The sequence below is a fragment of the Lepisosteus oculatus genome, chromosome 16, assembly GCF_040954835.1.
Source record: "Lepisosteus oculatus isolate fLepOcu1 chromosome 16, fLepOcu1.hap2, whole genome shotgun sequence".
NCBI classification, from domain to species: domain Eukaryota; kingdom Metazoa; phylum Chordata; class Actinopteri; order Semionotiformes; family Lepisosteidae; genus Lepisosteus; species Lepisosteus oculatus.
This window is the reverse complement of record NC_090711.1, coordinates 4,288,922-4,314,680: the sequence shown is the minus strand read 5'-3', so window position 1 is coordinate 4,314,680 and position 25,759 is coordinate 4,288,922. Positions and strand designations below refer to the sequence as shown.

The following is a 25,759-nucleotide window of genomic DNA, read 5'->3' as shown; positions in this document are numbered from 1 at the left end:
GCCTCTGCAATGATGTATTTTACTTTGCTTGTGAAACATTTCAATATTACAACCCTGTTCTACTCTTCTTAATAACACTATTATCAATACAATGTAATGTGAACCTATCCTGACATGCACAAAAGTGTATATCTCTCTATCCCTTCTAAAAAAGGCCTGAATTATTTCCGACACAGCAAGAGGAAATCAGAGTGCGATAATAGCGCACACTGTACATATAATACGGGTGGTTTGCTTCATGTGGAACTGATGAGAATTATATCTGGTGGCTCACGTGTGAAGGTGTGAAGCATAAATAAAGGAAAGGTTAGAGAGAGAGCACAAAGAGAAGCAAAAAAGACAAGATTACAGGAGCTCTACACAATGGTATAAGAGTAAATGAGAACCCTATATTCACTAAACGTAATAAAATATATAAATATATATAATAATAGCCTATATAAATCCAAGGGGTATGTCTTTGAACAAAAGGGAGTAAAATTTCCTGAAGCACTAGCAAGCAGACCGAGTAAAACATGGAAATGAGCAGGGAGGGTTAGGAAGGGAGGGGACTGGGGGAGTAGGTGTGAAAGGAAAAGAAAAAGAAAAAAAAGAAAGGAAATCTGAGGAGAGGAAACAAGGGAACAGGAGAGGCGTGGGCGCAACGCAAGTGTAAAAGGACACAGTACCTGGTGATTAAAACGACTTTACTTTTCCACGCTAATACCAGGGGGTATTTCAGCATTCATATGTGATTTCAGGATGTGTAGCTCCTGAGACCGCAACACTGCCTTCTCCGTCCTGTAGACAGGATTCACCGGCAGCAAATCTGACATATTTACAACATGCCCAAAAACCCATATCTAGCCATTTGAGGAAAAAAAAAGAATAAGACAGTTAATTGTTTAAAAAAAAATGAGGGTGGAAACTACATTTACCCTCCCATTCAGAGCTGCAGTCGCCTATTTCTCGGTGAAATCTAACAATCTACTGCCGGACAAGGGTACAAGCAAAAGGACTGCATTTCAGAAACATGAAAAATATTAAGGATTTTAAAATAAGCTAAAGATGTTTTGCTGTTGATAGTACGCCTCGAAACTTACACGGAGTATGCTTTTCAATAAAATGTAACTGCCATTTGTTGTTGGGGACGTAAGCGTTAACTATAGCTCCTCAACTGCTGATCAAGAGAAATCTATTTGTAAATCAATTTAATCTCTTAAAACATATCAATATCGAAAGCCATCTGCTGTAGCAAATATAGAACCACTTTACTAACGAAAGGCAGAGGGAATATCTATTTTGCACCCAAACAGATTTTACGCAGATGCGTTTAAAATTAGAATACTGCTGCTTGACATTATTTTACGCATCACCTGATGTAACACCGGGATTAGGTAAATAATTTATAGGAGCTGGTTGCTCGGGAGTTCTGCTCCTAGAAATGTCAATGATACCTCCTGGTTATACTGTGTTACCTTAGAGGGAGGTCGCTCTTGTGCCGTGTTAATGCACTAAGGAGAACAGCTTTAGTATGATGCTCTAGGGCCCAAGCCGAGCCCAGACTGGATCGTCACAGACAGACCACGATTGCTGGGCGGAGAAAAACCCCGATCGGCTGCTGTTGTTGCTACTGGTGCCTTTTGAACAGGGAAAAGGGAGGCGCAACAGCAAGGCGTGTTAAGAAAAGGGGAGAGAAAAAAAGTCCGAAGGGAATTATCCGACACAAACAGCGAAAAAAAAAAACGGGAAGATCTAACAAAGCAGTTCTTCCTTGACCGTGTTTCGCTCGTCTCGCAAGTTCTCGATCACCCTGCCTGGGGAGTAAGATATCCTTTGGTTTCCTGCTGTCTGTTGCTTGTTTCGAGGGGAATGAATGACAAAGACAAAGGCTGATGCGACATTGCCGAATCATTTTGTCTCGCTCAAAGAAAGAAGGCAGAGGCAAAAAATGGATAGCGGACAAGGGAACGATGACATTTGTCAGCAGACACAACCACCACCACCGACGTTTCAGGAGCAACCGACTTCCCAACCGCCTCAAACCAGCGGAAAGAAGAAAGTCAACAGAGCCCCTTCACCTGCAAGACCAAAAGATGTCCCTGGATGGTCGTTAGCTAAAATTAGGAGCGGCAGCGGCTCCGGCACCCCGACTCTGAGCGTCAAGACCGGTGGTATTCACTTAGGCAGTCGGATATCCAGGCGCTGCCCGGGGAGTGGGAAAGAGCTGAAACCGGAGAAAAGCAGACAGCCTGGAAAATCCACGCCGTCTGTCTCTGGGTCTCATAAATCGGGGAATAAATCGGCAAAGTCTGCGAGGAGAAAGATATCCGACGCCAGCACTGCATCTGATGATCTAAGCAAGGATTCTGGCTGCGCCCCTGGGAAGCTCTCTCCCTCTGATAGCAGCTCGGAGCTTTCCGATTGTGCCTCCGAAGGAAACAAACTTTCCACCGACGCTCTGAGTAGCGACACCGAGACCAGCAGCAGGGGTGGGGGTGCCGATGGCGAGAAGCCAGGCACGGGCCAGGCGAACGGGATATCTGACAAGGCTAACAGGGGAGATCAAACTGGGAAGAACCCCTTGGACAAGGACCGACTCTCACTGGGAGTGGAGACCGGGGAAGAGAGCATTTCTCCGGGAGATGAGCGATCTGTTGGCTCCTTCGACAGTCGGTTGCATGTCAGCACCTCCCTGGCGTTTTCCGACCTAACGGAGGAATTTATGGATGGGATGCAAGAGGAATTTGTGAGGGAGATCGAAGAACTAAGATCTGAAAATGATTATTTAAAAGTAAGACGTGATTTTCTCCTCTCTCTACATGCATTGCCGTTTTGATATAGTGTGCAGTCACACTCCTTGAAATGCTAATAAGCTCTGTCTTGCACTGTGCCAGAATATCACATTAAACTGTGTACCTCGACTATACATCGCAAATCAATGAAAATTAATTGCCCCACTTGCAATCGGAGATACCGTGTGACTCTGGGATTAAAAGCTTGGCTTATCGTATTATGCGACAACGGTAAAGCTCCTGTAATTGCATTGTGGCATCTAATAGTATCACTGTGGATAGATCTGAACAGATATAAATAGCGTTCAGGCGACTCAAAATGATTTATTTATACAATAAATTTTAACATATGTATAATAAGTGTTTTCATTTAAAATAAAAAAATAACGGTACTGTTACGTGGGCAAAAGGGAATATCCAGACAAGGATTTGTTTGAAATAGTTATCACTAATTTAAGTGCATAATAGTGTGATATCGTGTGTAATAGTGCAGTTTAAAAGGGGATTAAAAAACCATATCACGGTTCCGAAATAAAACACTTACGCTTACCAAATGCCTGCTTGGGATAGGTTATGCTTTGTTTTCGGCAGTGCTGCAACACGTTGTAATGTGTTACAACTTTAAATTCATTCGTCTAGCCACTCCATTACCATTCTTATTAGGAGAGAATGTTAGGATGAGGGAGGCATTTGCCCATTCTGCCCAATGGGCGAAATCCTATGCCAAACCTCGGCCTTTCCAGTTAACTCGTGCGGTGTGAAGTGCAACCGCCTAATTTTTTTTATTTTCAATAATGCAGATGTGCACTCCGATCCCCTTCTTCCAGATGCTGCAGTAGAAGGCGTCTAGCAGCCAACACCACTATTGTTTATATCAGGCGCCCACGTGACTCGCGCTGCAGTGACCTACATTCACTCGTACTGTATGACAGCGAGCCTTACTGTAGCCCGAGATAAAAGGGTTATTCACTACACATTCGGCCTTATAAATTCTTTATCTTGCTTATTACTACGGATTTGTAACAGGGACTGGGATGGTTTCTACTAATGCTTCCATATTGTACAAACTGATATTATGGAATATATAGAGGGAGACAGCGAGGTGAACATTTCTACACGTTTTGGATATAGCATGCTTTATGTGGTTTTCTCTATCCAATAGAAAGAGGTAAACATATTACATGGATTTTTATATCAGCAATGGTTTCCAAAATGGTTTGGAAAGCAATAGCCAAACATTGTATTGTATTGCATCCCCATTGTGACGATGCAAAAACTGACATTTTAATTAAATAAAACTTTCATGTTTGTAAGAAAACCCTATTCAGATACCATTATACAGTATGTGCTCATCAGACTGTGGCCGTAAGCATGACTGAACAGATTCTGTGGACAAAAAAAAAACAACAACTGCTCAGTAATGTCTTTCGATACTATGATGAATAGAAGGAATAAGCACATATTTTAATGTAAAACCTTTTGATGTGTCCCTTAATCAGTTAAATATTTTGAATTGAAAACGTGCATAAGCACACAATGAAATTCAAGCACACGGTCTTCAATCCAACCTGTGAAGTCAGTTTTTGAGCTGTCTCTGGTTGAAGGTACTAGTACTGTACATCAAGGTAGCTCCCACAATGGGAGTTTCAAAGGATGCAATTTGTTGAGAAATTGCTTTCACTTCAAGGCACATGCCCAGCTATTTAGAGCTCAATTGCTTGCCTGCAGGGTACACACAGAAGTTATTAGCAATAATAGCTACATTGCAGAAAAACTCCCATTTAATTGTTTAGTCTACTTTGTCCTGCAGAAGTGCTATTTCCTCATTGATTCTTATCAACCCTTACAAAAACTGTGCGATTCTACTAAGTGTATATCATGAAAGTGAAGGTACTCATAGGAAAAGCCTTTATATGTTGTATATAATATAGAAATATATCCTAAATGCACCTTTGTGAAGTATCGAGCAGGAGACTACTTTAAACCCCTGAAACTCAAGCATTCAATGACTTTAAACCATGTGATCACCAAATCTATAGAAAAGGCAATAGAACTCATCCAGTGAAGGCACACTTCTTGAAAGCAGATCTCTTTTTTTTTTTCCAATTTTCTACATCTTCAATTTGATATTGTTCCCTATACAGTAAGTCCAGTTAAACAAGTTTTTTAAATGGACAATATTGCAGTTAGTGAGAAATCTGCGATACATGCTGGGATATAACTTGGCTTTATAAACAAGGGAGTAGAAAGAGTTTGATGGATAATTTATTTTTGGCTGATGATTTTATCCAAAAGCAGCTTACATTTGCACCTATATATACGGCCAGGTGTTTTACTCGGACAGTTCAGGTGAAGTGCCTTCCTCAAGGGTACAACAGCAGTGGCTCAGCTGGGATTTGAACCTGCAGCCCTCTGGCTATGCAGCCAGCCCAGCCATCCTAACCTGTGCCCCCACCCTGTGTGCCGCGTGCAGGATGAGATCGAGGAGCTGCGCTCGGAGATGCTGGAGATGCGGGACGTGTACATGGAGGAGGACGTGTACCAGCTGCAGGAGCTGAGGCAGCAGCTGGACCAGGCCGACAAGACGTGCCGCATCCTGCAGTACCGGCTGCGCAAGGCCGAGCGGAGGAGCCTGCGGGTGGCCCAGACTGGCCAGGTGGACGGGGAGCTCATCCGCGTCCTGGAACAGGACGTCAAGGTGCTTTTCCTTCACGTTCTCTGGAGCTGCCTGCTGTCTTTTGACTCGGCCGATCTCGTGTGCCAATCCAAAACAGAATAGTTTTATCTGTGAGGGCCAGTGTGATTGTTATTAGTCCGTTCTCTCCATATACCCATTGCTTTCGTTTAATATTTTACCAACACAGTCTTTTTTTTCTCAGAAAGGTTTCTGGCTAGGCTTAGACTTTGAATTATTTATGCTTCTATTTCTAGATTCAGTTTACTAGAAAAAAATACAATCACAAATCCAGTGCATGATGTTAGGGGATGACACAGCACTGTGCTCCTTAAATGATGGGCTAAGGAGCATATCAGTGTTATTTTCTATGGCGAGAATCTTATGTCTGCGTACTATATCACTTTTTTAAACACAACTGCCTTTTTTCATCTGATAACACATTTGTTTGCAACTCCATCATGTGGCTTAGAATGTAATTCTTCCTCAAAATACATTAAATCTGAACACATAACCGAATTGGTTTATTTTGAATAAACGGAAACCTGGATTTAGATTCTGTCCTCGCAGAATCTGGAAATGTTCATCATAGCATATAGCTTCAAGCTAAAGTTAAAGACAAATGTTAAAGCAAGATGAATTGGTTTTAGCTATCTGCTTAGAGTAACCAAACAATACAGTGTTAGCTGTATCAGATGAATTATGAGAATGCAATGTTTGCAAGAAGCCCAGACAGGTTAGATGAAATGCTCCGTTTTCCAACACTTCTCTGACAGTATGTGCAGGCAGCTATTTATAACGTGCTGCACTGCAAGTAGCAATACAATGTGGCCATTCTAAAATGCTAAAAGGAAGAAATTTGGTGATGATGTCATCCCCCAGAGGCTAGGCCTGCTGTTACTGTCCCTCATTTTAAATGATGCAGTTGTGAGAAGAAAAAAATCCACTTATCCAAACATTGTGCTTCTTTGTTTAGCTGAACTGACTCAGTAGTGAACTGAGACACAGCAGCCAGAGCAAATCACAGAAGGAAGCCTTGTCTGTGGAAGACATTAAAGGGCCATTGACGTGGGCAACACCCAGTAAATAATTTTGGTTTGTGAGCTCTCTAAAACACCCCTAAAGGCTCTGCAACACTAGACATTAGTTTCTTCACACAACCCGACTCCGTGCATTTCTCCAAAAAAAAATTTTTTTGGGGGAAATGAATTAATCCCAAAGCTGCATATGTATAAGAAACCAGGAACAAATAACAGAAAACTGATCATCTAAATTGACAATGTGCTTTTCTGCTGTCAACCCTGGAAAATGGAGTTCCTTGGAGATTTTAGATGCTATTATTGTATTTAAAGATTACAGATTTAAAGATACAAAACTTAGAAGGATTCAACCTGGCTGATTACAGAGCACAATTGTTTATACACTATGAATGGAAGTGTGGAACACACTCTGAAGTTTCCATATCAAATACCATACTGCCCTCCAGAAATCCTTTGAGGTTTGTAAGAATCAGAGGATAGTGAAAGTGGTAGACTGCGTCCATTTCCTGCCCTTCATGTGTTTCATGAGAGCCATTAGGAACATCTGGACGCACATGTGACAGATAAAAAGAAAATGCGGAATGATCAACTTCTGAATTCCAAGAAATATTACAAAAGTGCAGAAAAGTTCGAAAGAAATTCTCTGAGGAAGTAAACTTACTTAAAGCACTGATTACACAAAAGACATGCTCTGTCGGTCTGTGCTTCCCTTTGTGCATTTTTTTCTTTTCTTCATTTGTTCTCGAGAATGCATGAAAAAGTATTCTGTGTTACTAAGACTTCTTGTTATAAATGAATAAGCAACATTCTAAAATAATATTCAGTAGAGCAACAGTTAATTAAGAAAAGGAGAGGAGAATCGAAAATCCTGCCTGACTCCCGTTTGGAGTATTTCCTGTAGGGAGTATTCTTAGCTGGTAATGTCCAGTGGATAATCCCAGTTACTCACCACGTGGAATGAAGTAGCGGGAGATAGTTGAATCTGTGTGGTTAGAGCTCCGTTTTCATTGCAACAGCTGGTAACTGGGACCATGCAATGCCGAGAAATAGCTCCATGTGTTACATTACACAGCAGTGAGCATTGAAAGAAACACTATTCAAAGCAAATTGGTTTCTGTGGCTTCTGTGTGTCTCAGCCCCTGCATGATTTATTATTTTGCCAAGAAAAGTCATGTAGCAAAAGACGTTTAAGTCAATGTTGCCAGCCACTATTGACTTCTTACAAGAAGAGCTTGCCAGTTTTCTATTCCCATAAACTCTGAACCTGTATTATTTCATACATCAGAACCATTTAATTGTAAAAAGAATACTGTTGTAAAAAACAGAAAAGAAAGCTATTCGACAAGTTTTTCTTTGCAGTCCCAGCAAAATGTCCTTCTTCATTACAAAATTAACTGAAAAGTAATTGTGTTGCTGTAGCAAACAGCTGCTGTAATGCTAATTTAGACAGAAGCAGAAGAGTCTGATGGGTCAGTAACACAGATATGAAAAGGGTCCCATGGCTTTCTGACTCTGCTTGCTGTCAGAGTATTTAGCCACAGTTAAAGACTGAAACCACACAGATATTTAATTTCCCAATATCCCGATTCCAAGACCCACAGCATAGCTACAAAAATTCAAATGCAACTGTTTGTCAGCGGAAATGTAATAAAGCACTGGCACCACAAGCAAAACACACTGTTTTCATAGCACACACACATATATATTTGCATGTCAAAGCCACACCTCGTGAAAAATGAAGCAAGCAAAAAAAACACCTCTTTTTCATCTGTTTATCTCAATAGTCTATTCTTGTTCCCCTGACAAAAGGCTTTTACTTACTGGAAAAGTGTGCAACTGCTATAAAGCACCCTTTTAACACTCTGGAAGAGTCACAGCCTATTAAAATACAGACCAGCGATTTTACAATCCAGGCCGTCTGTTTCTTTTACTGTGTACAGAAGTGAAAGAAGACTGAGCCTGTTAACCCTCTTGGATATGAAATATAAGAGTGTCCCTGTGGTGTTTTTACAGGATAATTACAGTGAGGCACATTGTGAGCAGTAATGAATTTATTCTGCAGCGGAGCACTGCCTTATATCCAGTAAAAAAAACGTACTTTGTATGGCCTTTCTCACTCTATTTCTCAGTGGCCACTGAATAATATCAGCTCTGTTCTTTGGTGTATGTAGAATAGGCACTTCTTTATTGTCGTGTTAGTTTATCATTGGTAGATCTAAAAGACCTGAAACAATTGTTAAGGTGTTTTTAAGTTAGCAATCATTTGATCACAAGACTATCCCAAATACCTGGAGATTTTTGCATGCTCCCTTTGTGTTGAAAATTCATTTTTCTCCCTTCAATGTTAAAACTTGTATACATGCAATAACTACTATATTATAGTACTTATAATTTAAATTTAATTTAATTTAATTTAAATTAAATTCTACTTATAAATTACATTAAAAACTGTGTTCCTAGAAGATCCTTCACAGGTCACAGTGACAACAAATGCAATAGTATATGGGCCTTTTCAATTAACCTTTTATGTAACCTAGACCCAGGGACATTTTGAACTTCCACCACTGTTTCTGTGAGATTAAGTTTTAAAATAGTGCAGAATTAATTTTCTGACATGCCCTGAAAAGTAAAAAGCACATTGGATTGTAGTGGGACATCATTGCCCTCAGCCTATAAAGTCTTTTAAATAACATTGGGTGTTTTTGTAGTTATCCTTACGTGTCCTGATGTAGAAAGTGCAGAGCTGTACAGTAGTTCACTGTAGATTCTGTAACTCCCACAACAGCTCACTGCCTCCATACAAGGGCTATCTGCAGTATTAGGAGTTTTTTTTACAACCACTTGCTTGATAAACTATAATAGCAGAGGCAAATGGTGGATTACATGCTCTGACCTGACATTATGCTTCATTTAAAATGATTTCACAAGACTTTTCATCTCCAGTGTCTGAGGGATTGTATCATACTGCACATAATAATCATATGTTCTCCTGACTGAATAAGACAACCATTCGTTCACTTTAATTTACCAACATGTTTGCTGTCTGCCTGCATACACATGCAGTTTTGGAGAAGGCAGCATTAACTTTCTTTGGAATGTTTAAGACTTAAACTTCATTGTAATAAGACTCTCAGCTAAACTAAGAAAATTTTACAAATCACATGACTGTGCAATTATCATAGAGCCTCTTAAGCAATATTTAATGCCACTGCATAATGAAATCCATAATTCGGTCTCAATGCTAGTTCCTTTAATTGCATTCTCATAATTTAATTCTCTGCTTTTGAAATATTCAATCAAGCTTAAAACTGTGTAAATATTGTATATAGACATGTGAATCATCGAACAGTCCAATACAATTACAATATCATTAATTTGGTAATGTTCATGCCTAATTAATGGTTTTGAATGCAAGATAACTCAGAAATATTGCATTTAATCAACAGTCACCATGTGGTAAATAAGGTTTTCTACCCTCAATTCACTTTAGTTTCGTATCTGGACACATACTGGCCTTATTTGTAGCAAGCCCTCAGTTTTAGTGAAGTTAGCTGTAATGGTGAGTCTGTCTGTTTACCAGTACTGCTGCATGTCTTGGGCGTCCATTCACAGGTGGCAAAAGACGTGTCCATCCGCCTCCACAACGAGCTGGATGCGGTGGAGAAGAAGAGAAGCAGGCTGGAGCAGGAGAACGAGGACCTCAGACAGAAGCTCCTTGACCTGGAGGTGGCCAAGCAGGTCCTGCAAGCGGAGATGGACAAGGTGAAAGAGGTAGGCCGTGTGGTGTTGCTACTTGTTTTTAACAAATTGAGCCAGGACGGGAGGTCAGGTTGGAGTTATAATTGTATTGTATTCTAATTATAGTGAGGCAGTCTAAAGTTTAATAATTTCAATTATGGTTAGAAATGTTAAACCTGATACCAATATAGATGTTTCAGTGCTGTCCAATTGCAGTTCTTATATAGCAGGTTGTTTGTTTGTTTGTTTGTTTGTTTTTTTCCTTTCAAAGAATGACCGTAATTCCTTAGTTTCAGTAGTGACTAAAATTAAATGACAAGCAATATATTCAGAAAACCCACGCAGGTCACACACAAGTGAACTCATCACTCCTGTCTTGGAGTCCTTGCACCATATTTCATGTTAGAGGCAATGTTAAATACCTTATATTTACGTTCAAGATATCAAAACATCTATCATTGTTTTTGGCTTTGCAATTGTCTTTAAGCATGAAAGTTGCTTTTTGGGTATGTAAAGCACTTTACTGTTAAAGGTACTGCATAAAATAAAGCAATGTCTTAAGGTTTCTACCCATGCAGCCTTTATCATGATTGTATTTCCATGTGTCCTCAAGCGTAGAGATCTGGTTGTGGCTCATCTGACAGCATGTCATTCACTGTGATCATGGATTGTATTGCAAAGGCTGCATTACAAAGAGCTTTGAAGAGAGCACACCCAGTGAGCTGACAGGGCTCTAACATACAGAGGAATGCCCTTTCTCTCTATCACATTCTGATCTATAGGGGCAGATGACTGTTGTCTTGGATTTTGTTTCTCTGCAGTGGGCAGAGAGCACTGCTGCTTGTTGGAGGGTGGAGCAGTGTATGGCTGGGATACTTGGAATAGCTGAAGCTCTGATGGGCACCACTGCTGTGGGTTGTGTAAAAGATCCCGCCCAGTAAGAATGTCTGTGTCCATTCCAACTGCTCAAGTTTTAACCAGCTGCAAAAATAGAACAACAGCACATCTCAGACCTCGTAGCCCAGAGTGTGAGAGTCAGAGTCTCAATGTCAAGTACTGAGGGAAAGAAGGGGGGAGGGGTGGTGGCTTATTAGAACACAACAGCTGCGTGGGTCTTGTGAGATTTTGGGAGCAGTCTTGTAAAACCTGCACGGCAATTATTGTTTTGTAAGACTGCTGAGTTCGCTTCAAAGCCTACTGACACTGAAGCAAATCCCAAGCAACGCTAGACCGCTTAGGTTCAGCCAGTGCCCTTAGCTTCTGCTGATTTAGGTGCAGAGGGAGCAGAGGCAGCTTTAGCTTTTGGGTGCAGCAAAACGACTGGTGGGATTTCCCAAGGTGTAATAAACAACAGGCAGCACCTCGCTGTGGCTGGGATTAGTCACTCAGGGCTCTCTTAGCGTGGCAGGTTGTCCTGCAGACCAGCGCTGAGATTGGCGAGAGATGCACTGCTGCTTCTGTCTGCGCCAACTGTCCTGTCGGGAACTGTGAAGCCCGCAGCATGTCACAAAGATGAACAGCTTGGATAGCTGGGCATCTGCCCTTCCTTGTTTTCCTTCTGCAGTTCAGGAGTCATTATGGAGAGGTGTAAAATGACTATTTGTGATTTCTAGCTCGGTGCGCATAAAATGAAAAACACAAAAAATATGGCTTTGCTTTGCAAGTGAAAAATCAAATAGATGGGCTAACTGTCCTCCTCTTGTTTGTACCCTTTCTTATGTTTTTAGAAATAAAACCATACCCTAATTTATGTTCTCCTAAAAATGATGAAGCTATAGAGAATGTTAACCATGCACTCATAACCCGGAGCCTGTGTTTAGTGGCGGTGAAATGGCAAGAGGGAGCCCAGAGGAATTGAAGATGAAAGGGTGTTAAATTGAAATGTTCCTCCCTCATTTCGACTTGCGTTCATTAGTATTCGGCTTGTTAGGCTGCTTTGAAGAGAATTAGACCAGAAGGGTTATCCGGCATCACCTAAGCAGGAATGAAAGAGGCAGGGTGGTCCTGATGCAGGCTGCTCTGTGGGATTTAATGAAGGATCTGTAATTGGAAACCATGGAGACAAAGAAAAAATGACATGTGTTCACGTCGAAGGTCATGAACGATGTCTTAAATGATTGTAGGTGGGCTCACAGGGGTGATTATCTGTCAAGTGGTAGGTTGCCTTTTGTCAGTTAAAGACAACAATACACAATTTAAATATCTTGGCAGTAGTGTCTCTTGTTTTTGTATTTGTTTTGCTTATAATAATCTTTCTATTGAAAGATGTAACAGTATTTCTCAGTAGGAGCTTTGTTTTCATTTTGAAGTTGGTTTGTACTCAAGACAGAAAAAATATTAATTGTGTTTTGTAAATGATTCCAGTGTTCATATTAAGTTGCTTTGTTCCCCTTTGTGATTTACCTAAGGACTTTATATAATAGGAAATTATATATTATATATTATATATAAATAATAAGATGCATCCTCAACTGAAAATAAAATTATACATTTTCATGTCCCATTTACCTGCACCACTGAGGAGAGCCCTGAACTTTCTCTTTTTTCATACTGCACCACTAACGGACAAGTCTAATCGATAACCCATATAGCCTCGCAGCGGCACCTCAGCTCGATGCTGATCAGTTAATTAAAATTAAAGTGGGCTTTAGCTGAAATTAACAATTACTTTCAGGTCCGAGTCATTGACATGGAATTGGTTTCATCAGGATGTTGAAGTCCAGTGGGGTTCGGTGGCAATTCAATGGATTAATGACTTGGCCCACCTGAGATAGATTATGTCTGAAGGGAAAAGTTCACTACTGAGAATATCGATCATGACCCGAAGACGGTAGAAGATATTTGAATAAATCAGTTTGCGTTTTCTTAGTAGCATCTAATTTCAGACATCATTAAAGATGACTGAAAGTAACATAAACATGTATGAACTACAGTATTTGATATGATTTCTTTGTTCTCTTACTTGGTGATGATTTCGTATTCCAGAGGCTGATAATTAATACACTACAGTTTTGCAGACTGGGATTGATTATCCTTACATTGAATGTAGGAAAACCCTTCAGGTAGAAATGTCAAGCAGAAAAAGAGGGAGCCCCTGCAAATTGCTCTCTAAGACACAAACAAGAGCATGAAGGAGCCTAGTTAGCTCTCCGTGCTGAATATCTAGGTCGATATCTTCAGAAAAATGAGTCCTTTGGGAGTTTAGGATCTTATGCTGAAATTATCTACGGCTTTGGGCAGGAAAATCAAGACCACAATAATCTGACTTGGAATCAGAATGGAGGTTTTGTGTTAAACACAATAGGTGAAAACAGCAGAGCGAAATGTTTTAAATCTTTAATACCTGATTACTTCATTGGAATAGGTAGGTGAAGGATTTAAACCAATGATGAATACATGCCAGGACCTGAAATAAAGCACTGAAATAGGAGTTGTGAGAACTTCTGAGCGGTTCAGCACATGAGGTAAGAGATAACCCATAATTTCACTATTGCCACATCAAACATCAGTCAGGAAGATCACGAAATCAGCCACGCCCTCTAAAATCCCAGCCCTCATTTTCAGTGCAGTGTTTTGACCGCTTATCATTTTTATCAATAACTTAAGATCTCGAGTGGATCACTGAAGTGCTTTTCAAGGCTGCCAGTGCTGAACTGAGCAACATTATTCTCCTATGCATCTGTGGTGCTGTTGAAGGAAAGCAACAGCCCAGGGAGAGCTCTTACTTTATACAAAACTGAAAGAGGCCCAACAGAGGGGTGTGCTGACAGCTAGTGTTGTAGCTTCCACATTGGTGCCTTGTCATGTTGTAATTTCCCCTTGCAAGCACCTTGTCCACCTGTGTTTCACTGGTATCGTTCTGCTTAACAGTGAAATCATTTTAGCTGTGCCACCACGACTGAAAGCTCAACCTGCAGTGGTATGTTTAGGATTTGAAGGAATTAACTAATTGTTGCAGAAAGGACCGACATCTTGTTTTTTGAAGTCTTATTCAAGACTTAAACGCCTTCTATAAACATGAAGCCGACTTAAGGTTTATAGATTTAATGTTTAAAACGTCAGTTTTCCTGAACCAAATGGACTGCAGATAGAATATTGAAAAACTCCAGACAGAAACAGGAGTATTGAGCACTAACCCCGTTTCCACAGGCTTGATACTGGAGTTGAAAAGCTACCATAAAGGAAGTTATTGACTCAGAGTTGGATGAATATGTGCTGGTAGGTTTATCCATACAATTGTTGGGTGAACAGCCACTTTGTAACTGTATATATATATAGTATTTTTATCACAGATTTAGGGGAGTCGTTTGAGAGGGCATAAGACTCCTGATTTATGATGTTAAATATTTTGGAAATCTTCAATTCAATTCTTCAGAAAGAACATTCTTAATAAGTTTTTAAAGAAGAATGATGTAAAAGAAATTGACAATGCTGGGTTTTTAAACAAATGTCTTTGCACTTTAGAGCAGTATATATAGTCTTAAAACATCAGGGTTGTATACTGATGATATTTTCTCTACCTAAATTAAAACATACTTATCTTGATTTTGACAGAACCCCTGACTTTGATCCAACTTACAACTTCTTTACTATTTCCTTCCCATTCCCCATGTGATATACAGTACATGTACACATATAGCTCACTTTCCTCTTTTTCATGATAAGGTGCACATATAAGGTAACATTTAGGTAACATAAAAAGGTCTCGATGGATTGGTTGTTCTATTGCTGAGCAGTTTAGCTTGTATCCCTCTTGACTCAGACGACGAACACAAATGCTTGCTTGTCTATTTATGGCTGTGGATTTGCCTTTATGAAATGTGGCCTCGGTACTGGCACTCATATAGCACACAGTGCAGACAGGCTGCACCACTACCACTGCTGAAAAAATAAGCAACTTCCAATTATTCCGTTTTATAGCTAGAAAGATTCTCCCATACAGTTTACTTTCAGCCCAACCCTCTATTAGACTCTTAAACCATATGAATGAGAACACACTGTAAATTTGTGGATATTTGAAATCAATTTCCATGTTTTAACATCAGCTAACATTAATGTTACTTTGGATTTGGATCAGATAGGAACACAAATGCAAACGTTTTGAGGGAGACTAACTAAAAAAAGGACATCAGTAGAGGTGCAACTAGGAAAATATTTTACAATTTTATATTGTGAAGAGAAAACTTTTGACAGAGGATGCTCTGTTGTAAATACCAGAGAATGCTAATCTGCTTTATTCATTTCAGAGGTTCTACAGTATCTAATGAAAGTTTTGTGCTGCAAATGTCTCCTGTTATGTAAGTTGTTTGCTGATATAAACTAATCTCCCAAACTAGATAAAGGCTTGGCTATCATTGCAGAGGAAATATATTTAAGACAGTGTATCAGAGGAGAACAAAACCATCTGTACTGGCATTCTGTGTGTACTCTGAATGGTCCTTCACAAACCTCACAGTTAAATGCATTCTGGCAGTATTTTTTTGCACTAATAAAGAGAAATACTTACATAAAAGGTTATATAAACTGAAGCACACAGTCCACATAGATCTTTAGAACTTTTTAAGTGACCCTTGAGATAAGCAGGCCAAACTAGAAGTAAAAAACAGAGATACAGTATATGAAGTGTTTAAGGAACAAAGATGACAGAAACAAAGTTTTCCTTCACTTCTGCAATACTAACTCATGATTCTCCGTGATGTCACTTCCTGAAAAGCTATAAATGCCACAGTAAATTCTCTCCTTCTCACATTTGTCTTTGTGCATCCCTCCCCCACCCCATCATCATCTTTCCAGCTTGCCCTTGGTTGGGCAGCCACACAGAGTCAGGAGCTGAACTTCTTTGTTCTTCAGCCAATTGGGTTATGATAAAACTTCCCTTGCCTGACTTCTCAAGAAACATTGTTTAACACATTTTCTTGCTTGATGTTGTAATTCCTTTGTTGTGTAGCCCATTTAGGGTCTATAACTGGAGATCCTCAGTCCAGTTAGGCTTATAGATAACCCTAATTACTGTTTTTTTTAAGATTACAAACAGCTGTAAACTTTGGTCAATAAAGCTCTAACTCAGTTAAGGTAACTCTGTTAAGGGGTATTCTGATTTTTCTCTTATGAGTCCCCTGTGGCCATCAGCAGGGATATGTGATGAGTTTTGAAACACATTAGAGAACAGATGTCCACAAGAGAGAAAGTAATTAATAATTCTTTCTGTGCTCAAGTATAGGGCACAACCAGTGTTGCAAGAGTCAATCCTGTGGGATTGTGCCCTGTTCTAAATTTAGAAAATAAGTAAATTAATTATCCAGGTGGATGCTGCACATTGGTGGTGGTGGAGGGGAGTCCCCATTACCTGTAAAGGGCTTTGAGTGGAGTGTCCAGAAAAGCGCTATATAAGTAATTATTATTATTATTATTATTATTATTATTATTATTATTATTATTATTATTATAAATTAAACCCTTTACGTGATACCTTAATCAGCACACTGCTTTCCAACCCATGTTTTTTCCCATACACATTATTATGGAGCTTCAAAACTTGTTCAGTGTCTCTCAAGACACCCTAAACCTCAAAACATCAAGAATTCTCATGTTTTTACACACTATAACATTTATGTATAGTTATAGTTAATCATTGTAACAATGGATGCATTCTTTTACACCGTAAAAGTCAGTTATGCTGTGAATACACTGTAAAACCCTGACCGTGTGCCCTGAAACTGTACAACAGCATCAATCTCAGAAGATGTCTGGCAGTGGATTAATGCAAAAAAAAATTATCTTCAGAAGCGTGGCATAATGACATTTGTAATAGGTTGAGCTATCATAATTAATAAGATCACAATTAAGCTTCTTAAGTATGACTTCGACTGCCATTCACTGTGCCTGCACAGACCAGTGTTGGGAAACTGCTTGTGACAAAGCAAGAGAAAGCCAAAAAGCTGTTGAGAGTAAAAAGAAAATCCATTAATGAAGTGTAGCCAGACTGTCATAATGTTAAAAATTAAACATCCATTATTTTCAGTGAAAGCATTAACCTTCAAAGATTTATCACTTTCACATTACAGAAAGAAAGAGCCTAACTTAGCAGGCACAGAGCACAAAGTGGGTCTGTATACCATTGACAAGAAGCCAGCCCCTCGAAGGGTGCACACAGATATAAACAGCTAGTCTTTAGGCTTGGAAAAACATGCAGACACAGGAAGGCCATGCAAACAGCTCACAGAGGGCAACCCAGACCTGAACCGAACACAAGTCCCAAGAACTGTGAGGCAGCAGTGCTAATCACAATGGTACTCTGCTACCCATCCAAAGAAAACCATTGTCTAGTATTAGACTCAGGCCTGTTTTGTTCAAGATTACTATGGCTTTTGTGTCGCCACTGAGCCCATGTTCCAGTGGCACACATCTGCTGTTATGATTGCTATCACGAGTGCAACTCTAGTGGAGTGAAAAATGGACAGGATTAATCCTCCTCTTGACTGGAGATATTGCCAAAAGGAGGAAAAAAGCTCAAACTGACTGAGAAAGCTGAGATTACATTTTCAACGTCCACGTATGGAAGAACATGTTAAGGGGGGGCTTCTGATCCCACTGATGTGACATTTAATTGAGCAGCGTAACTAATCCCCATCACCACTCAGGATCGGCCTTCACAAACACTGCTCCTCGTGTCCGCAATTTCCACTCGATTGTTTCCACTTAGAGATTGTGGATTCTTGTCGGGGAGAAAAAAAATGTAAAACTTGTCTTTTTGGTTTAAGAGCACCGGGGCATTTAGCGCTCCGTTTCTAGGACATTGTGGGGCTTGTTACATACCCTCCAGGGAAGCAGAACTCTCTTAACTAATTTCACCAATGGATAAAAACAGGAGAATTGGCAGGATGCCTCAGCTGAATGTGTAATAGAGTTAGCACGAGCAGAGGAGGAGGTGAATTCCTTGCATTCTCCCCCTAAGAGTTGGCACGAGGATGGAGAAAGCCAATGTTTTTAAAAATCAGCAAGACGCAGCAATTCAGTAGCAATGCTGTCATTGGCCCCTTTTTTGTTGCAGATGAATTTTTTTCTTCCTCCCTAAGCCCATCTTCTAAAGTACTTCCTACTTCCTCCTAAACAATGATTCCCTTGAAGAACAGAAGTACAGAGCTGACTACAGGACTTTGGTTGCGTACATAATTACTGTCTTAAACTAGTTAAATCACTTGAATGCGTTCACTTGTTAAAATGAACAGTTCAGTACATGCAGAATGGGGTTCTTTGACAAATAAATACGGTTTTAGCTAACAATAGTGGTTTCACTTTATAAATATGTGGACAACCTGGTTTCCAACAAGGGAGGATAAAAGAACCTACCATCTGCAGCTTTGGCATGATCCTTTTTCAGAAATGTACATACAGGTTTCTTTTGTTCTAACTTCCAAAACAAAACAGTGCACCAAGGTTTCCATAATAAATTTATCTGGTATCTTATTTCAGTCAACAGTACATCATTGAATTCCATTCAGGGCTTTGCAGTCATTTCTATAATCCACCGGAGGTATTACTGTTTATTTTATGAGGCACTGTATGTCTGTAAATATTCTCACAAACTACAAAAGGCACATTTCCAGCTGGAAGTGGCTGAAATGAAGACCTATCGGATTGTGTGACCCTTTGGTTCAAAGAGCTGTGTGGTGGTGTGATGTGAAATGTTAAGTGGCTGAATACACATGCACACTTGGAGAGGAATCCTGCAGGGAAAGAACTGAAATGTCAAACACCACCTCAGTCAATTTCCATTCCAGCCTGCCACTTTCAGGATTTAGAAAGACTAGCAGAATAATTGCAGCATCTACAGTATAACACACTGCGGTGACACACTGAATGTTCCTGTATCTTAACTGATCATGGCCTGCACCCAGATTAATGAGGCTACTGGAATGATGTTAAATTCGGTGATCCTTGAAATGAGTTCAAAATACCACTAACAAAAAAAAAGCAGGCTGGTCAAAGTGCTTGTGTGGCCAATGGCATCATATGGCTATGAAGCATGGACTTTAAGAAAAGACGAATATGTGCATTTGAGAGAAAAATGTTTTGGGGGCCTTGGATGGGAAATCAACTGTTAGCAGCAGTGAAAAAAAGGTAGTTGCAGTATTTCGGGCTGCCTGGACAGATCCCGCATTAATTGCTCCTGACAGTAAACTTAATGAGCATCAAATATTTCAATTTTTCAAACCCACCTTGTGCTGTTTCTTTTCATTTGCTATTGGTTGGGGGCAAAAGAGCAAAAGATAGGTTTGTACATAGTAGTCAGTTTCTTCTGGTACCAGAAGGCTTATTACATTTTAAAAAAATATATTTTTCCCCATTTACTTTTTCTCCTAAAAGCTTGGTTGTTTCAAAGAGCTAATGTCTCCCGACATTGAGGTGTTGAGGGCATGCTGGTCATTAGTGGAAGAAGCTCTAAGGCCAGCATACACTTCAACACAATGGGCTTTTGTGGGAAAGAAGTGGCCTCTCTCTTTCCTGTCTGCATGGGTTAGGCATTACAATGTTCTCCCTTAATCAATGAACCATTGATTTGCGAGGCAGGTTACATCATAATTTGGCAGTAATGAAGGGCAGATGAGCGACGTATCACAAAACTTTGTGATAACTGCTGTGGACAGTTCATCACAAAAAACACATTTCTGCATTAACCCTTAGTTTTAGTACATGTGGCACAAAAGTCTTTGTGTGCGCTGAAACTTGCATTAAGGAGAAGTAAAAAGTATAAAGGGGAAATATATAAATATGCAAAGATCACCTGCATTGTCATTTGTCACACTTATCCAGAGAAGGGAATACAATAAATTCAGTACAAAGAAAAAGGTGTGAATTGACGCAGATGCTATGAAAATGCATTCAAAAAGAAACATACTGAAGTTTGATCGTGTCTCTTATCAGTATGCCTTGTTTAAAAAATAATCATCTTTCTTTGCAAGAAACAAAAAGATTCCAAACAGAAACCGGCAAATAACATGCAAAATTGATTCATCTGATCATTCAGAACAATCAAACGCAGCATAAAATGCTTCTGTATAAAAATGTGCTCAGTTCTCTTATATACATACAGTATACACTGACTGCTGATCTACATGCTATATACTCATAGGATACCCAGATAGAAGCATATTGTATAATTTCAGGCAAATAAGGTGACAGCACTGAGGACAAAAGTCAGGACAGAGACTGACTCCAAAGATGGACAGAGGAGTAACTTCCAGAACCTGAGAAATTATTTGTACCTGTAGGTTTCGTTTCACACCTCTCCTCACCTCTCTCGACCTCGCACCGCTTGATTGGCCTCTCTGCCTCTCCCCTGCTCCCGCCTCCTCCTCTCTCCCAGCTCTTGTTTTCCCAGGCTGTATTATCTTTGCTGACTGTCCTGTCTTTCTTACACCCGAAGACGGCTCCACAGCCGAAACTCTGTTTTCTTTCTTCTCTTTTCAGCAGTGAATAAACCTATTACTTGTTCCTTTGCAGCCTACGCATGCTGACACAGCTACCCACCTGAACTTATTAGTATTTAGACAGGGGATCCCTACTGCAGCAAATCTTCTCTGACCTGCCATGACAGAGGGGTTGGTTAAACACTTGTTTTCTTTATTCCTGTTCGTTTCAACCAGTGAGGGGGTGAAGAGTCAGAGGAGCATGACTTCCCCCAACACAGGGCCCTTTTCAGAACCTGGGGCTGTTTCACAGAAGCTCTTGGCTGTTGTAGCCAGAGCAGATGGCTGAGCCTAACGCCAGGCCACTTGGAGTCTCTAGAGCCCAGCACAGGTGCTGCCAAGGCCTGTTCTCATTAACGCAGCCCAGCTCTCCTCAGCCTTAGTTGGCCATTAGCTCAGGTGTCTCAGGGGGATGGAGCAGAGCCACAACTGGCAGCTTCAAAAACAAGTTAGCAGAAGAGAATTAATGGAAACGAGCAGGCCAGGAAAAAAAACAGGGCTGGGACACGGGGGCAGGTGAATGTTTCTTATCTCTGAGCTCTCGGGTCGTATAATCCTTCAGTTCATTCATGCTTTTGGTCTGGAAGTTGTACAGAAAAAAAAGTTTTGGACGTGAAGCTATATTTTTAAAAATATTACATAGCAGACTAATGTTTTGCAAGTCAGACTCAATGAGATCTTAGGAGGCAATTTTTCAAAAACAATCAGTATATTGTTATTTCTTGTAATTGATTTTTAGAAGTGTTTTTAACATATACTTTCATTTTAATAACATGGTGGTGGTCACTAAAAAATGATGGATTATGTTTAGCACAACAATTTATGGATCTATTCATTAAACTGACAAGAATGAAAGAACTGTTTCATGTTGTCAGGTTTCTTGCCTCAGAAGGGAGCTGAATATCTTAGAAGGCTTTTCATTGGCTTTTACATTGACAGCTGTCAGGTTTCAAGGGAGGGGAGGGGAATTGATTTCATTTCATTTCTTTCTTCTTTTTTTCCAATTTGTTCCGTTTGCTTCCACAACAACCACTGAGTAATCGAGAGCACAATTGGTTACCATGGGAACCACCGTGAACCCATTCTGGCTTGAGCTTCATTTGCTGGATGAAGAGAGGCCTCACTAAGGCTGTTAAGGACCGGCACTCATCCTTTCCACAACATTTCTCTGTCCTGATTGACTCTAAAGGGGCTAACCTAAAGAGGCAGTTGTTGTGACCAATTATTTGCTGTTTGAGTTAGAAAAAACAGTTTGTTTTCTTAGGAACAGAGAACCTTCAAATTCCTTGTTGACTGCAATGGCTCTAGATTTTCACCACCAGGAACTGATAATGAGCGGTTGTTGTCTTCTTTTGAGATCAGACTGGGAAATAAAAATGGTTCAGGGATTTACACTGAACATCCTTGATTAGCAGTTCTTAAGGATCCTAAAGAACCTTACTATAGAGCAAAATGGTTTATAAGCCTATTCAGTGCAGAGATTTCTTTTGTGTCTCCAAAACACTGTGCGTCCTCTGAACTCAACTGCCCTCGGAAAACAAACTTACCAACAGTGCTTCTTAAAGAATGTGTCTGGAAGAACAATAGTAACGTATAGCATTGAAATTGCAGAATAGTTTCCTTCATAACTAACGAGTTAGTGTTCTTTATGGTGTTTATATGAAATATATAAACATGTTCAAGTTTTACATTTTAAGGGTATTTCTGTTTTTTTTTGGTGGACTAGGTGCTTTATGACGGTACTGCGACATATTTTTATTCTTATTTATATATTTTTTTGCATTGTGATTGGTTTTAACTCCATTTTACAGAGTTGCTCCCTACAATTCCTTGGACAAAATTCACTGCTTTTTTGAGTCATACTTAAAAACAACTCCCAGATAAAGTGGGGTGCTGCTATATTTCTTCTTGTTTAGTTTGTGCAGCCTGAAGTAGCAGGCTGTTCTACGGCAGGTTGACTAAGCCCAGATAAAAACATCTTGCTTTCAAAAAGCTCCCTCTGAATCCTCTTTCCTTCATGAAAGCTCCAGCCTACACCCTTAATACAGTGTATTCAAGTTGGGACGTGACAGTTTCATTAGCAGGAAAGTGAGACTCATTTGTTCCCCGTTCTCAGGTTGTGACCCCTCTATATTGGATGATCAGGGCTCTCTGTACAATAAATTCTCAATCTAGCCAAGTCAGCAAATTTTCGTTGCCTGTGCCTCTGGAACAGCCTGGCTGATTGCTTCTGAAAATCCACCAACATGAAAAAAAAGAGCCATTGTATGTTATAATATCTGCTGGCCTTTATTATCATTATGATTATTTTTTTCCATTACCCAGCAACAATATCATCTTGATATGGTCTGGCTGTCTCAGTCAAAGAGAGAACTTAACTCTGCTTAATTATCTCTGAATCCCACAGATTTTATTTAATGAGGTACTCAAAGGGATGATTACGCAACGCTGGCATTTTTTGAGCCCATTATTCTGTCCCGGGCTCTATGGAAAGTAATCCTTTTGTTGAAAGGTGTTGACTGTCAAAGCCCAACACACAAATGCCAGATGAAAACATTTGTTGTTTTCTCCGTGCGTTTCTCTTTCAGAACAAAATCATGGTTGTTTTTCCATGAAAATAAAGCCATAGAGGAGTGCCATCTGTTTTCCTTGATCTCACGGGGGCTTTTTGGATGAATAATTTTTCAGCAGGATCAAAGAGTTTGACAACAAATAATTGCAAACCAACTACCAACTGGCAAAGGAAGAGTATTTAGGGATCAAAGACATTATTTACAGACCACCACACGAGTACACCTGAGTGCAAGAGTAAGTGCTTCCCACAAGTGACTCTAAAGCAGCTTTTTAATCTTGTTGAGTAAGAACAAATGTATCCGCAAGCTCTAAGTCACCAACCTGGGGTTTAAACACATTGGCCCGACGGTGGCGAAGGGCAGCCCGCCCACCAGAAAAATATAAATTTATGTCACCCAACGCTTGCCCTGGCACAAGAAACACCCCCATCTGAACAAGATGAAATTCCCATAAAGAGGTAAAAACAAATGAGAGCAAAAGCAGTGCTCGTCCTGGGCCAGCTGTTACTGTATTAACGGAGCCTTGTCTATCGATTATCTGCTGACATCACATTTATGTGTCTCAAAACTGGGTCAGGATTAGAAAGTAGGTATAGAGAGTGGATCACACCATGCTGAAGCAGTCTTACTTGGCATTGTGCACTTCATAAATACATTTCTGGATTTGTCTTTATTCAGTCTAAGACTGCTGTTTCCAGGAGGAAAAGAGTTTAACCTCAAACTGGAGGCAGCCATGTGGTTTTCCCAAGACCGACGGCCCCTTTGGAATCAGCCTGCTGCTGCTGTTTCCCAGTATACCAGATCTCTGCCTTTTGCCGGCTTCAGTTGTTCAGAATAACCCAGCAGATTGCATCAGCTTGGCAAGGCGGAGAAAAGCCAGTGGGATTCAGAGGCTTGTGTGCAGGAAGCTGAGGAATGAATGTGAGGAGGGAGGGAGCACTGTATCTGTGGAAATAAAGACCTGTGCTTGCATGTGCTGTTGTGAAACCCAGGAGGAGAGGATTTCAGTCGACTCCACGATACCACTTCAGATTATCATGACGTTTTCCTAGTCTTTTGAATTGTGTAAAAAAAAAAGTACAGTGGCTATTTAATTGTTTTTGTTTGCTTGTATGCAGTTGAACTTTGTCTTTAAAAGTAAAGCTTTGAAGAACTAGCACTGGCAAATTAGTAGTTTAATAGTTAAACTGTGAAGGAAAATATTACAGATATTACATTCAACATTATTTCATCCTGCAGCTGCAAGATTTAAACTCAGTGCTACATGATCTCACCCCACTCTAGAAACAGCAGCACTTTTGTAAGGACTGAAATTATATCCCTTATTAAACAGACTAAATGCCACGTGTTAGCAGAGAGTGCTGTCTTTTTAATACTTCAACAGCATTAGTTGCCATGGAAAGGACTGTGCTAGCATACACTGCAGAGTTTTATTGTGGATATTAATTATTCTGTCTCACGGTACCAAAAAAATAAAAAAAATAAAATGAGTCACAGGTACCCCAAAGAGCATTCCTAATGACATGTTTTATATCCTTACTGGATAAATAAATGTATTATTGCAAGGCTGAAGATTATGTCCATGCATTTTTATGTCTGAGTAGCAGTGCTAATGGGATGCCAGCTTTTTATGTTAGCAGGAATATATCTGTATTACAATGATATACTCCATAACGATATCTTACAATATTCGCACTGCTTACAGTTATGTTTTTTATACATTGATTCATTCTTTTTATTTGTTTTAGAACTCTTTGAAGAAAAGAGGAGCTCGTTTGGCCAACAAAACCGACAAGAAACCATCCCCCCAGGTAATAATATTATCCTAATGCTTGAACGTACTGATAGCCTTCCTGCTGTACAGGATGATAAATAAATATACTGTACACATCTATCAGTTATCAAAGACCCTAATGTTAGTCCTTAAGCTTTACTGAGTAAATAACATGCCACTGCCAAGAACGATCTAGTTATTACTTTAATAACAAGTTAGGCATGTGATTTTATAATTCCTATTTTCTTTAATTAAATTCAAGCAACGGTGCAGTTGAAGTTTAAGAATATGTTATCAGTGCTAGTTAGAAACCTGTAAACTCTCACTTTAGTTCATGTAAACACACCTTTAGTAGCACAGAATCGTAAGAAAATTACAGATACCATTAGAAATGTGTTAAAGGCAGGTATCCAAACCTGTAATCACTTGTACCTTCGTATTGCAATCACATTCCTCACTCAAAACATAGAACAGGAACTTAGAAATAGTTTTAAATTTTGAGTCCTTGAAAATAAATCAAATTACTGGATGTACTTTAAACTACTCTTCTCTGTTTTCTACTATAAACAAAATATAGGCTTTACGTATACAGTACATTAAATACTTCTCTTTGACACTATACAGAGAAGCAAGTACTTCATTATTTTATTTGAGGCTTACTTTCAGACACGTTTGATAATTTACTTAAGATCATGTGAAACAAAGATAGAAAGAAAC

At 39.8% G+C, this 25,759-nt stretch overlaps 1 protein-coding gene across 2 annotated transcripts in view; it reads left to right on the top strand.

Annotated features, from left to right (window-relative positions):
- The first annotated feature begins 1,458 nt into the window (after window positions 1-1,458).
- mtcl2 (microtubule crosslinking factor 2) overlaps window positions 1,459-25,759 on the top strand; it is a 41,133-nt gene continuing 16,832 nt past the window's right edge. For both annotated transcript variants that reach the window (XM_069179299.1, XM_069179298.1), the window contains exons 1-4: window positions 1,459-2,773; window positions 5,248-5,472; window positions 10,101-10,259; window positions 25,017-25,079. In XM_069179299.1, the coding sequence (XP_069035400.1) occupies window positions 1,856-2,773; window positions 5,248-5,472; window positions 10,101-10,259; window positions 25,017-25,079 (1,365 nt within the window). In that variant the 5' untranslated portion in view covers window positions 1,459-1,855. The remainder of the gene's footprint in view (window positions 2,774-5,247; window positions 5,473-10,100; window positions 10,260-25,016; window positions 25,080-25,759) is intronic.